Raw genomic sequence first — 20,403 nt, 5'->3', positions numbered from 1 at the left:
GTAAACTGCTGACTCTTCTGCACTAAGGTCCATTGACAAAAATCAACATATATATATATATATATATGTACATAAATGTATGTATGTACATATATATATGTATATATACACATATATACATATATACACATATATACACTATATAAACAAAAAGTCACTCTTACTTCTGATTAGTTCAGGACTGGGGAGTTCTGTTGCTGCTGGTTTATCAACTTCCTGCTTTCTCTCCACTGGCTTCCTGTGTTTTTTTTTTTTTTAGAAATGTTTTTTTTGGACATATTTTAATGCTTACGAGCCAGCTTGTAGTGACAGAAATAAAACCAATTGTACACACTTTTGCCTTTACATGTGATGAAGTTTATATAAATATAGATACTGTACATACAGCTTAATATAATCCTCTCCATCCCATTCGTTTATTGGCTCTTACTTGGTTTTACATGAAGTCGTCGTCCTCTTATTTGTCTTTTTGTGTCTTCTTGTTTCTTTTCTTTCTGTCCATAAATCACCTGCATTTGCTTTGACTGTCCAAGCACTTGTGAAGTCAACGGTACAAAATTATTACTATTATACTCAAGCAGAAACATCCATGTACACTTACAAGAGCTAAAAGACACAAACACATTCAATACTGTTCAGTACAACTTAACAAGAGTAAAGATTTATTTCTGGTTTCACTAAAAACAGGAGTCCAGTGCCCCTATTTATATAAACTTACACCATAGCAAAAAACTATGTTGTGAAATAACAAATGGGTGACAAAATAAAGGAAAATGACACATCAATTGTCTTAAAACGGCTGACACATGGAGCAAAACGAAAGTACTTGGGTTTTTTCCTTTATTTTGTCAACTGAAAATGAATAATCCCCCGAACCAAGAGGCCACAGGGCGTTTATTGATTCATTTTGTGCAACAGTGGACAGAAATATGTTGCAATGGTACATTCACTCCGGAGAAATGTTAGTTAAAGTGGTGACTTTGTGCTTGAACATGAGCTGAGAGCTATTTCATCGGAAAAAAAACGCAAGAGGAATGTGATTGAAAGGCATTAAGAGATCGTCAGAAAAAACACTGGGATGTTTTATCTGTACCAGTGGTCCACTTCTACCTACATAGTAAGGAGGTCAAAATATTAAATGGTACACTACACACAGTAGGCTATGCATAACACAGCACCAGTTACACAAACTGAATGTGCAGCAAATCTTTCTCACAACTCCTTTTTACTCCCAATAACTCTCTTTCTGCACAACAGTGGGATTCATGCATGCAAAGAGGATACAAGTACTTCAACTCTGAGCTCGTGAAGAATCATACATCATCATCAGAGGTCTGTTAATCAGCTACAGTCATACATGTTTGTTATAGCTGGTCCTCATGACCTGCGTATTCTATAACACTTGGTTTTTCAGACGGACTAATGCGACCACTGATACCAGACGATTCACCCCACCATGTTTAGTACATGAAGTTACTAAGAAACTCACAACATGTGCAGAATTCCCATGGAAGGAAGGAACCGTGGAATTATTTGATTGTCTCACATGCATCATTTCCCTTTAGACCGGTCCAAGTTTTTCTCAAGTTTCACAAATTGGTTGACCTCGTGTTGCTGCTCTGGTCCACAGTCCATATTAAGTTACTTCCTCTGATCAAAGTATCTGTTCAGAAACACATTTGCAAATACCTGAAGAATCCTTAGAAATGATGTGTTTTTGTTCTCCAAGATGTTCCTGATGACTTCTGTCGCAGAGCAAAGGTCAAAAGTGACGGCGTTACCTGAGTGTGCAATAGTTCAGCCATCAAACAAAAGTCTTTTCTAGTGGTCAGTCTCATAAGAGTCATTCCTTGGTCTTGCAGCAGAAGCCACACACACAAAAAAAAAAATAAAAGGTTTCCTGGGAATGAAGTAAAAGAGTAAAGAGAGAATGCTGTGGTGGTGGATGAGATTTTGTCTTAAGAGCAGGGAGGGTCCTCACATGTGGTCAGTGGACTGCAGGGAGGAACTGTGCTCAGGGAGCGGAAGGCGAAGATGGAGGGATCGTAAGTGTACCTGGGCGCGGGACGACTGCCGGTCAGATTCTGAGGACACAGAGGAAGAGACTTGTCAGGAGAGGGTGTTTGTGCGTTATCACATGCAAAAGCTGAAGTCTGTTATGTAATATATAATATTCAGTATCATTCTGACACAAGTCTGTTAAGAAGTATTTTACAATTGAATAGCTGATACTGATTTAACAATCCAGTAAAATGAATAATATTCCTGACTGAAGTTTAGAGAGAAAGAACAGAGTGAAGCTGCGGGTACCACTGAGAGCAGCTCTGTGTGTTTGTGTATTAAAATCATTATTAAAATGGGACCAAAATGGTGGAAATTGATGATTGCTGATGCCCCGATTGGCTCGATACAAAATTTGGGATTGGCATCCTGACGTCCCGAACTAACCGACTGGTTTCAGCAGGTTTTTTTGATGACGACTGAAAGACTGCGATCACTGATCACACTTTTAACGACTGCATCTGATGAGGGATCACCGACATCGTGATTTGTCAAACCAACTGAGCGCATCACACTCTCGCGAGAGTGACCATGTCTATGAGAGCGTTGATATGTGACGTGAGTGATTTGAAAATGTTAAGTGATTTGTTTTAGCCTGCATCTCTCATAATTTATAATTACGTTATTGAAGTTATTGTTATTTTTCACATATCTATGCATTTTTTTGTGTTTCAGAGACATTGTAAAAGTTAAAAGCAGATTGTTATGATTAATATAATAATATTGTAATGTTGTAAAATTTTCATATCGTCCAATCGTCCTACATTTTGACAAAATGCAACTGATACATAACACCTGCTCCTGTTCTGGTCAAAGCTCCTGTGTCAAACACTAGGAAGTTGTGTTTTTTGTAATGTTACTAACAAGTTTGTGTTACATTACAACATGTTGTAACATAAGTAATGTTTGTTTTATCTGTTTCTCCATGTATTATATGTATGTTTTATGTTATTAACATTTTGGTTAAAAATTGTTTGTATTGTGCTTTAACAAAAGGTAAGATGAAATGATTTCAGTATGATTTTACAACCATTTTGAGAGTTGGAAGCATAGTTTTACAGTTACTACGATCATATCATTAATCTCACATATTATAGTCAGGATAATCATGACATGAAATGTTCCTGCCTGTACATGACAGTGAGGAAGGCGACTGAACATCAGACGCTGATGGGAAAATGAGTGTGCCCCATTAGAACATGAGACATTTTTCATTCACACTGCAGGTGCGATGACACAAATGCTTTTCCACTCACAGAACTCCATGTAGCTCTGCAAGCCCTCAGTCTAAAATTAGCCCTGGTCATTTTCCTCCCTACAGGAAATAGCAGGAAATGACTTTGTTGGATTTGGCAATGAGGCAGCACTTTCTCCACAGCTTGCTGAGGGGGAGTGAAGTTTGTGAGAGGGTGAACTGAGAAAGATTAGGACCCCGAGACCAAGTAACTGCATTTAGAAACTGATCCCGTGGAATAAGTGTTTTTACGTGGATGGCTGTATGTTCTCAGTGCCAAATGACTTAGACAGATGCATCCCTGTGACTGAATGATTCCATTCAGATGTTCACTGTCACTGGAAAAGTACCAAGTGACATCACTGCAAACAAAAAAAAAAAAAAAAAGCCTTGTTAATAATGCATGTGAAGCTACAGGTGTTGCTATGACTTCGGAAGTCATCTTGAGGGATTTAGCAGTAACAACTGAGCCACAGTAGCACAGCAACAATTCCCACCACCACTGTTTTATCGACCAATGTTGATACAGACGTGCAAAACGTGACTATAGTTAGGTTAAGATGTGAGTCTGTCCACTGCTGGGGAGAGTCATACATCAGGGTGGCTACCTGTCCACAATAGCACTCCCCACAGAGCTGCTCTATAGTTTGACAGACTCAAATTGTGGATAGAATAAAATCAAGTTCACTTCCTGTGTTTTTTTGTTTTTTTTTACCAGCAGCAACTTGACTAACAGCTGTGAATGAAAAGCTCTGTTTACGCTAGTTTCAGCTTCCTTTTTTTGGTCTGAAAACAGAAATTCTTGCACTGACATTTCAGTGGTGGAGAAAATCCTCATCTGGTCACAATCACTTATCAAATGAAAACAAAGCAGCAGGGATAGGAAGGTAGGAAAAAGATGCTTTCACATCAGTGCCCAGGGACCCATGTCTATTTGTCTATGTTCTTGCAAAAACAGAGGAAAAGATTGCTACTGCGAGGTTAACTTGCAAAAAAGAGCTCGTACTTATTGTAGCTTTGCTAACAAGAAAGTTTGCTCTCCAGAAATGTCAGACCATTCCTTAAACATCTGTTCTCATGCAGAGACCACATTTGTCCTTCACTTGCATCGAAGCCGTGTAGTTTACCTCAATCAAAAATCAGAGGGCCATGCAGAACAGTTTCCTTCTTTTCCATATCTGCCTGCACCATTACCCTCACCTCAATCAATCTTCACCCTCCACACAGACGCCATCACTGTCACATCGTACAGCCTGGGAAGCTCTCACCACTCTCCTGTTCACCTCCAACCCCAAGGAAGTAAGGCTTGAGCAGTAGCAACAGCAGCCACAGCTATGTTTTCCTACTGCCCCCCTCTGTAATACACAAACACAACCAACACAATTTCAAACTCCCCAACTCTCCTAACAACTGCCATGCTTGAATGCTTGAGTCTCAAAGCCAGGGCCCCATCCAGATCCAGTGTCTCTTTTGGATCCCGGCCAGGAAATTTGAGGTTCAGTGATAAAAGGGGGATAAAGGGATAGAGGGAGGACAGTGCAGCAGAGAAAAGATGAAACAGAGAAGGAGAGATGAGTATAAAGTAGCACAAAGGGGTCAAATGAGTCAACACTCGCCTCCGAATGGCTCGACAATCCAGAGACTCACTGTGTGCTTCACTTCAAGACATTTTTAAGAACTGGAAGGTACCCAAAGCCCACAGACGTCACTGACAGGGAAAATAAACGCTAGCAACTACACCAGCGAGAACTGAGGATAATGAGCAATATCTCTGTGTATCAGTGGAACAGATAGCAGCCGGCCAGGCTATAAATGGAAAATGACTTCATCCCTGGAATTACACCACAAGGGACCACACAACACTCCACCTCCTCTTCCTCCTCCTCCTCAGCTTCACCTCTCATTTCCACTCACTTGCTCTTCATAAAAACAGTTATTCTAAACAGTTATCCTCACTTTATGTCCATATTTGCACTGATCATACAAAACTACAGGAAGGATCAGAGCAAGTGTGTGAGCGTAAACAAGTGTGTGACGAGGCTCCACTGACACTAGCCCACACGACGTGACAATGACGTCACTTCTCTCACCACACTGTGCATCCTTCTGGAGTGCGTAGCTCTGTGCCAAGATGTCCAGGCCTGTTCCAGTTAGCTTTGCCAACATGCTTTCCTCACCCACTACAAACAAGATCAGCCCGAACACACAGTTCCAGAGCTGAGTTAGTGGATGATAATTGGTCATAAGTGTCTGAGCAAAAATAACCATTTTACAGGAAGATCAGAGGGAAACCATCTGAGGAAAATACCTCTCTGTTTACAAAGCTACAGTGTTTAGTTGCATAACTGGGCACTTCTAAGGAGCAAAACTGGTGGAAGTGGAAAGCTTGAGTGAGATGAAGTGATCAAACACACCTGAAAAAGGTTTTCCTTGCTTTGTCTTGGGTTTAATTGCAGTTAAACTTTGTGTGCGGTTTGCAAAAAGGAACCTGGACAATGGACAAGAAGGAGATGGCAACAAGAAAGGCCATGGCAACCTCAACAATGCCATAATGGACACTCTGATCTCAAGTGCCTAATATAAAAACTATTCTTTCGGCGTCTCCCTTAATGGGTTGCAACAGTGGATAATCGTCCTCCATCTCATCGTAACCACTGTGTCCTCTTCTGTTACTACAACTGTCCCCCTTCACAACATCATTGAACCTTCTATGAGGTCTTCCCCTTTTTCCCGACAGCTCCATCTTCAACATCCTTTGTCCAATATAATCACTGTCCCTCTGCTGCACGTGATCAAACCAACTCAACCATACTAATCCATATCTATGCAACAATTAATCTTAATGAAAGCCGTCACAAATGGGTTTTAACATACCAGAAAACTTCATATTTGTAAGACCACTTAGAACTGAAATGATGAACAGGACAAGGTGTAGGAGAAAATCAAAAACAGAAGCTATTGAAGTTAATTTGTCCCTGTGGCCACACATCAGATACTGTATGTAGCTGACCTTGTACCACATACAGATGTTGAAAAAATCTAATCTAATGAATCTGAATGGAGCTATTTGAAATTCACAGAGCACGGGATGATTGTAAAAATCCCCTTTAAACTTTTAAAATGGCTCTAAAATTGACTGAAAACACAAAACCATTACATTTAGCTGTTTTGATCAAAAACTGGCAGAGCTGTGTGTATTTTTCTTTTGTTTTTGTATCTATACACTTTCAGAAAATATTATAAAATTAGAACCCTAACAGATATGCTAATGTGAAGGCTGCGTGAATTGGTTGAAGTCTGCCATTGCCTTGTTTTGAATGTATTTTGAATAGTTTAAGTTGCTGATACTTATCAATAAGAAACTCAAATAAGTGTCAAGCTGCAGTGCAGCGACGGGGCTAGGTCAGTTCAACTGAAACTAGTCAAAATACATTCAGAATTATTTCATAAATGGCTCCAACAGTTACCACAAACACAACTTATGTTATCAAAGGATGTGTGTTGGGAGGGGTTGAGGTTTATCAAGTGCATTTTGTCATCTACTATTGTTTACAGCCATGGGAAAAACTGAAAATATCATGTCACGATTATTCACTTTTATGCATCTCTGATTGGATATATATTTTTATTAAAAAAAGAACAAGAATCTGAAGTAGGATTGTTACAAATTATGAGGTCGTGGAATGATAAGAAAGACTGGACAAATGCTAACCCTCTTCTTTGTGGCACTTATCTACTTGCTATCGCATAGTCCCAATGATTAATTTTAAGGTCCTACAAATAGAATATGAATGATTTTCCAAATTCATGACTCTCTCTACAATGGAAACGACTTATTGTGAGTGCTTTTTCTCGTCCCTAATGATGACAAAACAGTTGGCTGCGGGATACTAACTTACCCGAATCTTTATCGTCCGTGTTTTGCCTCCACAGTTCTTCTTTAGCAGCATTTTCTGTGGAGAACAAGAACGCATAGTCAAACTTCAGCAGCAACTTCACAGAAAAATATAAATAAGTTGCTTGCATGTATTATTTGCACAGCGTTGTCCCGCCATGCCCATGTGCACTCAGATGCTGATTCTAGCAGAGCATATTACAGAGCCAGTAACATATTGAGTGATGTGACAAGAAGTGAACAGTGGCAGTCAATTAACATTAGATCATAGGGGATCAAGGAAGTGAGGCAAGTCCAGCTGTCCACTAAACTAAACAGTCGGTCAATGAAGCTTATGCAATATCCTGTCTCTCACTTCACTCCATGTCCACGCAGCTCCACTCAAAGACACAGTAGGGATGGATGGACCACACAATCATCGAATTGTCTCGAGTAGGGGAGGTAGATTCTGAGGGGGAAGGGAACTCAGGGAAGAATGGAAACACAAGACTCCTGCTGTTGTGATGTGGGAGAGAAAGAGCTGGTGTGCACTTGCCCTCTTGTTCACCTCCTGCCAGCCCTTATCTGTTTTTATAGTCAACAGGACCACGGGCTGTTTGGGTGCAAGGTGCTTGAGGATGAGTTCAAAATGGAAATCTGCATTTTTGAATTTGGCAGCTAAACAAAATGTTTTTTAATGTTTTTTTTGTGTGATAAAATTCTAAAGGTTATCAAAAACATGATCATAAGACTTTGGATAACACGTTTCAGTCAGTTGACTACAGATTTTTCCATCAGTCTGGGAGATGCATTTTTCCTTAACTGATTTGATCTGTTCATTCTTTTACTTGCCACCACCCAACACTACACTCCACATGCACACGTCATGACTCGCCACCTGTTTTGAGTGGTGTTTCTAGATTTGGAGATTTGGAACTGTGGAGTGCAGAGATTTCACAGGAATCTGGTTTAGTTTATCTCAATGACTGTGTTGTGGTTGTTAGTTCTAGTCTTTGTTTGTACATATAATGTATCCTTCTGTTGTTTTAACAAACTCTAATAGGAATACCAACGCACATGTGCTGTATATGTGCATGCCTATATATGAATACTACTATACAAAACCATTTCTCTTGTAAAAGCTGCAATGTAGCCTCTGTACAATCACCTTAGAAATTGGAGCTTCAACTAATCTAAAAGCAACACAACGACATTATTAAAAGAAAATAATAATAACTTTCTTAAATAAAATTTGTTTACATAGTACAATGAAATAACTAGAAATAGTAGGAAACCGAAATAATAGGGAGGGGAAACTTGAAGAAAATATGTTATGCTTAGGAAATGACATCAAGTTGGATAAACTAGCAACAATATGGTTACAATATGAAAAAACACTGCTCTAGCCTGAGCAGGCATGATGGATTATTATAGACTGAAACAAAACAAACTCATTTAATCCTGCCTTGAAAATAGTTAAGAGATGTGTAATTGTGTTACTTAAGTGGCAGCTCATGCTGGTCACACTAGCAGCCTGGCAAGCTTACAAATAACTGACTTCAGATACTGTAGAGCAAACAGAACAGGATTCTGACATTCTCCCAAGAAAATAAATAAACACTGTTCTTAAAAAAACAGCTGTCCTACGCAAACCTTAAACTATCAGGTTGACAAGATGTCACAATGACTTATGTAAATATATAGTCGACTTCCAGTCTCTTCAACAAAGAGTGACTTCACAGTCCCTGTGTTTTGTTATCAAGCCTCTAGTTTTGTTGCTGGTCTGCCTGATGAATTTGAGAACCATTAGAACAGTTGTACTGTACATATGATGAGCTCAAATGGGATTGTTGAATGTTTTCAAGAGATAAGCAAACTGTAACACACCCCCTGTCAAATTCACAACCTGCTCCCACTTTCAAGTTTTTGAAAGCTTGTCTTGCACACAATTTCCCATGCCATTAAGAGTTCATGTGTTCCACTTGATTGCAGCAACAGACATGGTCAGTTAACACCTGAGTATTAGCGGCAGAAAGTAGTTCAGAGTGTTCAGTTGAAGCTGAGCCTGTAGTTTAAAACCCTTCTTGTCCTGTTAGGTCTTGTCATACCTAACATGATGTATACATCCTATTTTCATGGTCTCTTTTTATGTTGTGCACATGATCACAATCTCACTTACTGTGGTCTGACCTGCCTGAACACTCACGTTCACATTAGTTTAGACGGGTTGACTCCAACAACATCATAGACATGAAAATAGCAACTTATACTGTAGATACTGTAAAACAATACCAAACTTCTCACAAGAGGTTTGAATAGGAAACAGTCACAATAATTGTAGCATGTGGAGTCTGACAAATGAAAAATGTTTGACCAACCAAACTTGATTTAACATCTTAACATCTTAATGTCATCCCCAGAAGAGCATCTGTGAAACAAATCACATAGTGTGGAAGCTGAGGCAAACTTAAAGTCCACTTAAAGGGTTAATGGGAGACTGAATCTGTGTCTGCTACCTCTGTAGGCCCCCCATTGTATTCCCCACAGCACCCCCCAATTCCACTTGACTGGGTACACACACGCACACACACGTGCAATCAGAAAGAAATTCACAAACAGTAGGATATACACAAGCAGTCACAAAAAGACAGACAGGATGATAGAAACCCCCACCACCACCACCTTTTTTTTTCACCCTTCTCATTGCTGCCCGCTGTCTCTCATCATCTGTTCTTTCCCTCTAAAAACCATGGACATATGGACCTCTGAAACCTGCAGTTTCTCTCTGTGCAAACACACACACACACACACAAACGCACACACTCTCTCTCCCCTCCATGGTACGGGCCAACAAGTCTATTTGATTTTAATAATTAGTGGACTGGCTTCTTCATGACTCATTAGTGGCTGACGTTTTTCTGTTGTTTGTTTAATCCTCTCCTTCTGCCTCCACCCCTCCATCGTTTCCCCTCGCTTGCCAGCCTTTGTGAGAAACGGGGGCGGACATCTGCCGTCCGTGCCTCCATCTCCTTCATCCCTCTCCAGCCAGACCACCATGGTGGTTAGAGTCCAGCTATGGAAAGGGTAGACTTTGTTTGCTTGTGAGAGTGTGCACATTTGTGTGTGTGTGGGGGGGGGCATCTTTGTATTTTTGGAACTCATTTCAGCCCAGCATCACAATATGTGTTGTTTTGGGGGTGAGTGTAAGACTAGTATGTTATTTGGTACTTTTCAAATGGTCATATTACTTAAGAGGGTAACTGTGTTGCTGTTGATGTTAGTGGAACTGTATCTAATGTATAATAATAATATGTAACGAAAGGAACTAAATTAGGATTTCTCATCAGAATAATTGAGACGCATAAGGATATAGAGCTCTGGTCACACAATCCCACCATGCAACACTTGGAATAAAAATCCCATGCATTCAAATCTAGACAAAATACTGTATATACCAGGCACTATGCCAAGTAACTCATCTCTTCGCCGGCTGTATTCATAAAAAAGTGAAGATAAAATATCAAACATTTTACCAGATCACCAAAGATCTCAAGAGACAGCAGAGGTGGATCACTGCCATAAAACACGCTTTGAAGCAAGCAAAGAAAGACAAGCTATGGGAAACTGCACAATTTCCCCTTGTGTAGTGATCACTTCAAATCAGAATTCAACACTATCAGAAAGTTTAAGATGTTAAATGTGTCAGAATTTGAATCGATATCTTAAGGATAACAGAGATTATTAGACAAAAAAGTGTAATACTTCAACTGATCTTAATTTATTGAATTGAATATCTTCTAATCCAGTGGTTCTCAAACCTTTTATACCAAGTACCACCATAAGTAAGGGCTAATAAACCAACCTTGTGATTATCATGATAACTAGTCTAAATGCTCATTATTAGTGCTAATAAAAAAACATCATGAAGCATTTAAAGATAACTACTAACTTGCTGCATTTTTTCCAGGTCCAGACTGGGCCTCCCTGGCTCCCCGCCGTAGCTGTGCCGATGCTTTCTGTAAGGTGCTGTCTGGTCAAAGTGGGTCAAAATAATAGGTCGTGCCACTGGTTGAACCACCTGCAGCTGAAATCGCATGGGAGGTGGCTTGAAGCTTCGTGGCGGACTGGAGCTAAAGAGCACGGGACTTGGGGATGCAACCAAGCAAGCGCCTGGCTCAACCAGCTGCCTAGCAGAGGCAGCAGGGGACCCGCAGCCACAGAGGTCCCGCACCTCCTCATCGCTGGAGGCACTGCTGAGGTGATCTCCGTGGCGCTGTGGAAGTGCAGACACCCACTTCCTGTTGTCACCACGGCTGATTCGCTCAAGCTCTTCCTCTGAAGAGTGATGATCCAGATTGGCATCTAAGAGGAGGCGGAGGCGGCGTAATCGAGTTGGAGAGAGGGGACCCTGGTTGTGCTGCTGGCTGGTGGCCAAGGGGGTGAGGGCACAATTTCTCCGTCTTTCTGAAGGAGATGATGAGAAGAAAATATCAGAGCAGAAGGCTGCAAAAGAGTGCAAATGCTCTTATCCTCAAGCCGATTTTCTGTTGACTTGAAACATGTCATGATTATTTGTGGTTAAACAAATAATCATCAGATCATCATGTGTTTGTCAGAGTGAACGTACCTCTGTCTATCTGTGCAAGTTCCTGGTTCTCCCCCTCCGAGTCATCACTCTCCACTCCCTCTCCACCACCGTGGTAAGAAATCTGGAATGAGGAAAGAGTCTACGCTGTAGGTCAAATATGCCAGATAGCAATAAGTTAACTGAACCCCTAATGCCTCCCACAACGCTCCTCCTTTTTCTTCAAGTCAAAATTTGAATATTCAAGAAACCTGTTTTCAATTTATGTAAGTCAGTAAAGGATATCTGGCAATGTAGAGCAACTTCAATACATAAAATGCATAAAAACAAACTGCACGATGTATAATGGGTTTTCAGTAAAGGCTGGCACTATATTGAGTTGCAGTGTTCTCTTAATTGTAGACATATTTTTTCTTGCACAGTCTAAACCAACCTTTTTTTTTTTTGTCGACAGCAGTAGAAACAATACAGACACCCTGCAGACTCAAACACTAAGAGTTAAGTAATGCGCCTCACACTCTGTAATTACCACTCGAAAGGCCTCGCTGAGCAGCTGCCATCTGTGCATGTGTGTATGCTCCTTATACACACATGCAGCCACACAAACCTACAGTGTTCACTGTAATACACACACACACACTCACACACACACAAACCTCTTCTTTCTAAAGCTCACTCTCTAAAAAGAGCAAGAGGGGAGCCAGGGCCTCAAAGCCCTGTTAGAATAGACAGTGTTCAATTCATATGAAGTCTAAATTCTACAAAGTTTTAGATTAAATAAATCAAAGTCTACATCCACACTACTGTTTTCATTTACAGTACATTTTTGAGAGCAAAACAAAAGTGTGAAAACACTGCTAGCTCTGTTTTTGTATAAAAACTCAGAATTACTTGGTTCTTAGTAGCCCTAACTTGGCTAAGTTAATGTCAGTTTCACCATGTCAGTGGTCCCAAAACTTTTTCGCCATTGTTGTTTGTTATTAGCAGTACTTTCTGATAATAAGCACGTTTGAAAATAAATGCTGTTTTTCAAATGAAAATGTAAAATTATGAATGTAGCCAAAGCCTGATGGTGTCTTCTTCTTCTGTATTCTTACAACAGTTTGCATCCGTAATGTTGCATTAGTGCATCCTACTCTTTTACACACCTTAGCTAACCTTATCATGTCTACATCACATTACTGTGGCTGGCTCACTTCTTTTCACTAATTTAGTATCAACTGTCACATGTCACAGTATTAACTAGGGCTGCAATTAAGAAACAGAAAATTTTCATATATGATGTATATATATATAAAATGAATCATGGCTTTGATTCAACACCACATAATCAGACGAAAAATTCCCTGCATTTTTAAAGCCTGAATAGGTGACCTATCTACCACATCCCCCCAGGATGTCCATATAAGGATTTGTGTATTATACCCACAGCAATTGACCGAAGGTGCACCTGCGGCACAGATCTGCGATGCATGAGCACTAAGGGTTAACAATATATTTGTTACATGCAGCAAAGAAGCCAAAAAAGTTCACATTTAAAAAGCTGAAAAAACAAGATAACTTGTTTTAATTCTTTTAAACTGAGTGACTGACTCAGGGCTTCAGCTACATGGTACACTCTAGTGAATTATTGTGGTGTAGTATCCACGATGCAGCTGAAATCCTATTAAAAGCAAATGCTCAGCAGCACAAATGGATAGAAGATAAGTAAATCTAGTAAATTTAAAGTAGAAAATAGAAAAATATACTCATTAATACAAAAATAAGCTATTAAATAGGATAAACATTAAACTATATACATATAACTGCAACACGGGAATAGACTAAGCATTACAAAATATATAGGATGATAAAGTATATGAGAAAGTATTCAAACATTATTATTGTTGTTATTATTATCAATGAAAGTGCAGTGAAACAGGATTTATTGCAGAAATTACAGTGATAAAAAGTGGATGCATAAATTTTCTTGCAGGATGTAAGGAATACTGCCAATGGAAATTGACTGTGTAACCGTGTCCTGTAGAGTGCTGGACTGGTTTTTAATGGCTGTGGGAATGAAGAACGTGCAGACCTGCAGATGTGGGACCTAATGCATGTATTACGTCATTAATAGACCAATCAGAACTGGGGCAGTTACACCAAAGTCTGTGACAGAGTTGAATAAAGCATGAGTAAGGTATAATTCCAATAGCAAAATTCAATAGGGTTCTTGCAACCTTGTTGCTCGAACCCTAATAATAGGACTTTCTGTAAACAATCTGTTTCTGCAAAAATATGTAGATTGTTTACAGAACATTCTACATAAAATATCCACATCCTAAGTTGCTGTTTTTAATTGTCTTGTTATAAATTTGATTAGCTGTTCAGCCTTACTTTCCATTGATCTGTGAACCTGATATTCTTAAGTTAAAATGCTAAAAAAATGCTCTAAAGGTTTTCTTAAGAGTTTTTATTTCACCACCATCATATTAGACCCCAAACAATTGATACTTTCGTGCATCAAGGATTTTTTTCAAGTCATCAGCTACACTTATGCACTACATTTGACTTGTATTCCACATATTAAAGTTTACAGACAGATTTCTTTGTATTTGATGTATCAGCTCATTCTATTTGCAGCTCTTGTATAACGCAATGCTTAAGCCTGGATTGCACCACTGCAACCTGGACAGGCCGCCTCATATTATAATCCTTTTTAGCTACACATCAATACTGCCTTTCCAAAGTATCGCTTTCAGATAAAGAGCAGCATAACTCGGTTGTACTGCACTCTTCAGGAGAAATCAGTAATGTTTTCATTTTCTTGCAGCTACAAAACTTGATCAATTCAGCACAGGTGAAATAATTAAAAAAAGCCAGGTATCTCAGATGGACTAAAACTGACTGCTGTGTGCTGGTGTCTTACGAAAAGTATTTCTGCAGGAGATACAGCAATCAATCACTTAATTGATTATTAATCAATTACTAAATGAATCCAAATATTTTCAGAATTAAATTAATTGGCTGAGTGTTCTTTTTTCATTATTAAAATAATTTCATCATAACATCTTAAACATGAATGTTTTTGCTTTTCTTTGGCCCTCTAGAACAAATAACTATATTTTATTTATGTAAGTATACAAAAATGTGTGTCCCCATACTTTTCCAGGGCGCTGATGACTATCTACTTAGTACTGCATCTATTACATGAGGTGACATCAATAGCAGAGCTTACTTGTGTTAGTGGAAGAGTGTTACAGGGTTCTTTCAACGCATCTATCAGCCATTCCTCTAAGCTCTGTTAGCATAAACTAAACTTATCCCATGTGTACTGTTTGTTACCCTACTAAATATAACTGATGATTCTTACCAGTTTGTTAGCCTCGACTGAAATCTAAAACTGCCACAGTAGGGTCGCAAAAGGACAGCCTTTTCCAAAAGAAACTGAGGTCTGTGTTGAAGGGATGCACCGATCCCATATTTGTATCAGTATCGGTCCCGATATTGAAGAAAATCCTAGATCGGGTATCGGTGACAATGGGCGGATCCATAGCGGCCGATCTACAAACTTGACGGCTACTTGCAATACCTGCGCAGTAAATGTTCCAAGGAGTGGTCATCGCTATGGATAGGCAAGCTGTCGGGGACAGGGGATTTATTTGTCCAAGACGGCTCTACCTGAACTGCAGTGAAGTATACATTCACATATTAGAGAATATAAAATATGTCAAAGCTCTGAGTTTAACTAGAGATATCTGGAGCTCTGACGTTTCCCCTGTGTCACTTTTAAGTTTAACAGCATGATGGCTGGATGAGAGTTACGTGCCACACAGTGCAATGTTAGACGCAACAAACCTCCGTGTGTCACACCAGTGATGCGATTGCAGTTACCCTAATGGAAATGTTTGACAAGTGTCAAATTCCTGTGAGCAAAGTCCATGCGATTCTGAGGGACAACACCAGCAACATGCGAAAGGCGACGGAGAACATGAGAGTGCGTAGTCTAGGCTGCGTTGTGCATACAATACGTTGTGAACGAGGGACACCTATCTAGAAGCTATGATTTATTCAGCTGCTTTTGTGTTAAAATAATTGTTAAAATAATTGTTGTACTGTTTATTTTGAATGTCTATCAAGCTTGTGAAGCTATTGGTTTATTTAAGATTGCTGTACTGGTGCACAGTTATTAAATAAATAAGTAATTCCGTACATTTCTATCTGCTCATATGTTTTTAAAAAATATGAAATAAATGTTTAAGTCAAGTCTGAAAAAAGAATAAGCCCAGTCTTTTTCACACAATGAGACCTACCATTTGCTACCAAAATTCCACACTGTTTTTCTGTATCGGATCGGGATCGGCCAGTTCTAAACCTCAGATATCAGTATTGGAGGTTTGATCAGATCGGTGCATCCCTACTGTGTTGCTTCGTAAATCACCCATTCACCCACAACAGAGTCCAAACAGAAAACCAGCATTTACAGACTTACCAGAGTAACACAAACCTAACAAAAGAGGCAGCCATAGTGAGCAATTTGTAGGAGATACAACATGCTCAGGATCCTGCAGGTGACATATATGTATCCAAAATTTATATTGTGATATGGCATACCGGTATAATAAAGCTGCAGCCCTAATTACATTAATACAGTGACCAAATATACAGTTTGTTATTATTTGTGTATGGGCAAAATGTCCACAAATGGTATATTTGTGTTCACAATTCTCCAAACTTGCATATTAATCTCAGTCATGTGCAGTAACAGTTGATTGAGTTAATATCACAGCCTTATGATTTAGAGAAAGTTGACGATTCATCATTTTTATCAGGGCTAGTAGCTTGCAGCCTGTGTGATACATTCACTCGGCTGATACACCTAAGCAAAGTGAAAGTGACACTCCATGAAACGGCAAGGCTGCTTTTGTGCAAACATGCAAAGGCCGTCAAAGAGTTGTGTGTTTGTGTGTCAACAACAGTTCAATGAAATCCTTGTCAGTTCCTCGGAACGCTGAGCTGCTTGCTAAGCTGGATCATTGACAATGTCACAGTGCACACACACACTGCCCAGCTCACACACATTTCAGCATGGCTCTGTCCTTTCACACAGACACTGACACATTTAATTCCCCGTCTCATAAAAACACACAGCACGGGGTCACAAGGGGGCTGATTTACTTCCCCCTCACACTCCAGTGAATCTTCGCTAAGTAATCTTTACTAGTGACTGTAACTCTAGTCTAAGAGTACTTAAGTCCCTATCCTATCATTCAGCCTTCAGCCAACGACCACTGCTGCACACTATTTTAATATTTTGCAGATGAAACTCAACAACATGAAACTATTTTCCAGCAATCCTGCCTACTGCAACTTTCAAACCAAGCATACCAGGAAATTATGCACAGCTGAATGTTATGTCATACTCTGATGAGATTGTACATGTGGATGTGATATGATACACACTGATGCGTTCTTTAGGGCCCAAGCATGAAAGCCAACGGCTCCTGGCACGAAGTGTGAGGACTATTGTTCCCGTTGAGTTTGTATTATGATTATTTGAAGTTTGATGATTCAATTCTATGGACTAACATTTCTGGGAATAGTTGGGAGTAGTTTGTTAGTTTGTTTTTTTGTTTTTTGTCTCCATATGGTCATGTTGTCCAGCTTTATATGCAGTCATTTACTTCAACTGACAACACTAAAGTTGCATGCATTTTTTTAAACTAACAGCTGATAATAACATTGAACAATAAACCTGATCAGGACTTTTTCCAATGGGAATTCTGTATGACTCAGAAAACATCTTGTGCCAGGGTAAAGATGGCTCACTACTCATTCACTATTCATATTTCAACATTACAATAACCACTTCCAGCAGAGAGAATCCTTCCACTGAGCAGAGCAACAAAAAAAACAAAGGTAGACAATGAGGATGGCACACTTTCCTCTGTAGTCCATGGCCAGGCCTTTGAAGTGGAACGCTTTGGCACTAAATGGCTGCCATGCGACTATACAGTTCATTGACGCACAACAGTGTTTTGGATGGAGTGAGTTAGTGACCCATGAAGGATACAATTCACCCTTCTACTGACCAAAAAGTGGCATTATGCAAACTGAAAAGGCATAACAACTGAGGGGCACTGACACTAAATCTATTGTGGAAATCTGGAGTGTGAAAATCTAGATGATGAGATAATTACAGGCTGTAACAGTAAAGGGTTTTGTTAACTTCAGTTGTTGATTAGTATAAACAGGTGAGATTGAGGACTGAACTAACAAATAAATATTAGCAAAGGAATTATGTCCTTGCTACTGAGTTCTGATTCACGTTAAATTTATCCGAGACACATTTTGAGAATCATAAACTTCTCCAGTTCCAGCAGCAGATTAAGTCCAAGTGAGTACAAACCAAGCCCAACATCAACCCAACAGGCTTTCTGTTTAGTTTTTTTCTTTAATCTAAAACAACCCTGTTTTCAATGCAATTAATATGATCTTGCAAAGGCCTATTTTATTTCATGTCTAACTTAATTTACACAACTTAAGCAACATGTTTTTGTTATTACAAAGAGAATGGTGCCAGTACTGGTGCTGATATTAATTCAAATGTGAACTGTACCTAACCAAAGTTGTGGATGTATTTTCTCTAGATTTACTTTCTCAAATGACAACAAAAAGGTACTGTTTATGAGTCGCGGTGTGTCCATATGCGAGAGTGTTGTCACGCCACATGCTGATGGGTTTGTACGGCAACGTGTGGATCTCCTGTTTCTGGTAAACAACTGGCTTGGTCTTGCAAGTCAACCACGATGAGTAAGTTCCTTCTAACATGTTAAATGAAAGGGTTGACATTCTCAGATGCAGACATGTCTCCACACAGCACATGCATGTATATCAAAGGCAGAGATATTACAACCAATTAATTTTCACTCCAAGACAACAGGAATGGAAAGGAAAAACAAACAACACCAGCAGCATTTTTTTCCTCATTTCCTGAGGCTCTGGTTAAGATAAGAGGTGATGAGTAAATTAGGCATGAACTGGTTTTGGTTAAGGTTAGGTTTTAGGTAAGGTTCGAGATATTGGCCAATTTAACATAGACTCGCTCCAATAATGAAAGTGTAAAGCCCATAGGACACTTACTTAGCATTTCAACTTGGAATTTGTATGATGGGACTTAGACAAGTTGGAAGTTTGGTTAATAATTTTGGGTTAGTACACCATAACCAAAACCTTCTATCAAAGGGCTGTCTAAATGAATGGAAGTCAATATAGTATCATAACAAGAATAGCTGTGAACACCTGTGTGTGTGTTTCAGGTATTCCTGTTGTGGGGACCTACATCTACTTATACAGACACATTAAGGGGATTAAGGGGACTTGTCTTTTACTGTATCTTTAGGACATTTTTGGCATAACCACATAAACCAGTAGTGCTCCTGGGGACCAAAACCTGGTCCTAATGGGTCAGAACTTAATTTCTGAGGATTTGGTCATGGTTAGCGGTGAACTGTGGTTTGGGGTTAGGCAGTTACAGCGTGTGTGTGTGCGCGTATGTGTGTGTTTGAGAGAGAGAGCGAGCGAGTGTACGTGTGTGTTAATGAACTCACTATAACCCTGTTCGCCGCAAGGTTAAAACGTACGAGCTGAGTAGTGTTAAAGCTGCGCAGTCAACTGGCCTACAAATGACCAAGTCACAAGACAAAGTCAAAGGCTAATACGCTACATGCAGCTTTAGGCGTACTCACAACTACATCGAATGCCTTTAAATTGTGCTTTCATAATAATACAAATAATAATATTATAATAATAACAATAATAATATGACAACGTAATAAACCCAGTCCAACTTACCTTCAGCTGGAAAGGATGAATCTCATTGAGGGAATGTCTTCTTAGCTTCTTCGTCAGCGTCTTCAGCATGTTTTCTTTGAGTAGCTTATGGCTTATCCTATTCTGTTATTATTCTTATTACTACTACGTTACAACTTGTTTAGGTGACATACGCGACTTTTACACGTTTAAAAAGAAGGCACGCGGGGTTGTTAAGACCTGACTTTTAACTGCCGACGAAAAAAAAAAAACGGTGAGCAGCTGCACACTCTTAGCCCAAAGTTAGCTCGAGTCGCAAACATGATACGGCGACACCGGTGAAAGTGCGTAGTTGTGGCTTGTTTTCACAGGCTGCGCGGAGCAAAACTTGTTATTTTCGAGTTCATTGGAGTCTACGTTGCTGTTTTTCTTCATGTGTTTTTTTTTTCCTCTAAAGGGACTCACCGCACATACCGCTACTTCACTCCCACAGCTTCATTCAGAGGGGGGAAGAAAACTCAAAATAATACTCATAATCATAATAACCAAGTCGCAGGCATTCAGACACTCACACACACGTACACTCACACACATACACACAGCCAACTGTGCAGCAGCTACACAGCCAGACACACGCAGCGCTGCCGGAGCCTGAGCGTACTGCGCTCTGATTGGCTGCACCACTAAGTGACGTCACACACCCCCCCACTCCGGGAGTATGGCTGGGAGATAAAGCCACATCTTCTCTGTTTACTTCCTGTTTTAAAACATTATTTATACACACTGAAACACTGATTCTCAGAGGCTGGGTCGGGACTACCACTGTAAAAGTTTGTCAACAAATTTCAAAAAATCGAA

General features: G+C 39.7%; 1 protein-coding gene across 1 annotated transcript; it reads right to left on the bottom strand.

Moving 5' to 3' along the window:
* Positions 1 to 334: 334 nt before the first annotated feature.
* Positions 335 to 20,110, bottom strand: si:dkey-16j16.4. Its single transcript, XM_044047883.1, has 5 exons — positions 19,588 to 20,110; positions 11,797 to 11,878; positions 11,119 to 11,633; positions 7,195 to 7,248; positions 335 to 2,084 (listed from the first exon to the last, which is right to left on the bottom strand). The coding sequence occupies exons 1-5, from the start codon at positions 19,654 to 19,656 to the stop codon at positions 1,959 to 1,961; spliced, it is 846 nt and encodes a 281-aa protein (XP_043903818.1). The 5' UTR covers positions 19,657 to 20,110; the 3' UTR covers positions 335 to 1,958.
* Between the last annotated feature and the right edge of the window lie 293 nt (positions 20,111 to 20,403).

The sequence above is a fragment of the Solea senegalensis genome, linkage group LG16, assembly GCF_019176455.1.
Source record: "Solea senegalensis isolate Sse05_10M linkage group LG16, IFAPA_SoseM_1, whole genome shotgun sequence".
Taxonomy (NCBI): domain Eukaryota; kingdom Metazoa; phylum Chordata; class Actinopteri; order Pleuronectiformes; family Soleidae; genus Solea; species Solea senegalensis.
This window is presented reverse-complemented; position numbering and strand designations above follow the sequence as displayed.

Bases quoted from the DNA above. Each gene is read 5' to 3' on its own strand.
- si:dkey-16j16.4 (XM_044047883.1), bottom strand. From the start codon at position 19,656: ATGCTGAAGACGCTGACGAAGAAGCTAAGAAGACATTCCCTCAATGAG. The intron at 11,879-19,587 runs GTAAGTTGGACT...TCCTCATTCCAG, and splicing joins TTCATCCTTTCCAGCTGAAG to ATTTCTTACCACGGTGGTGG. The intron at 2,085-7,194 runs GTAAGTTAGTAT...CTGTGTCCTCAG, and splicing joins CACGGACGATAAAGATTCGG to AATCTGACCGGCAGTCGTCC.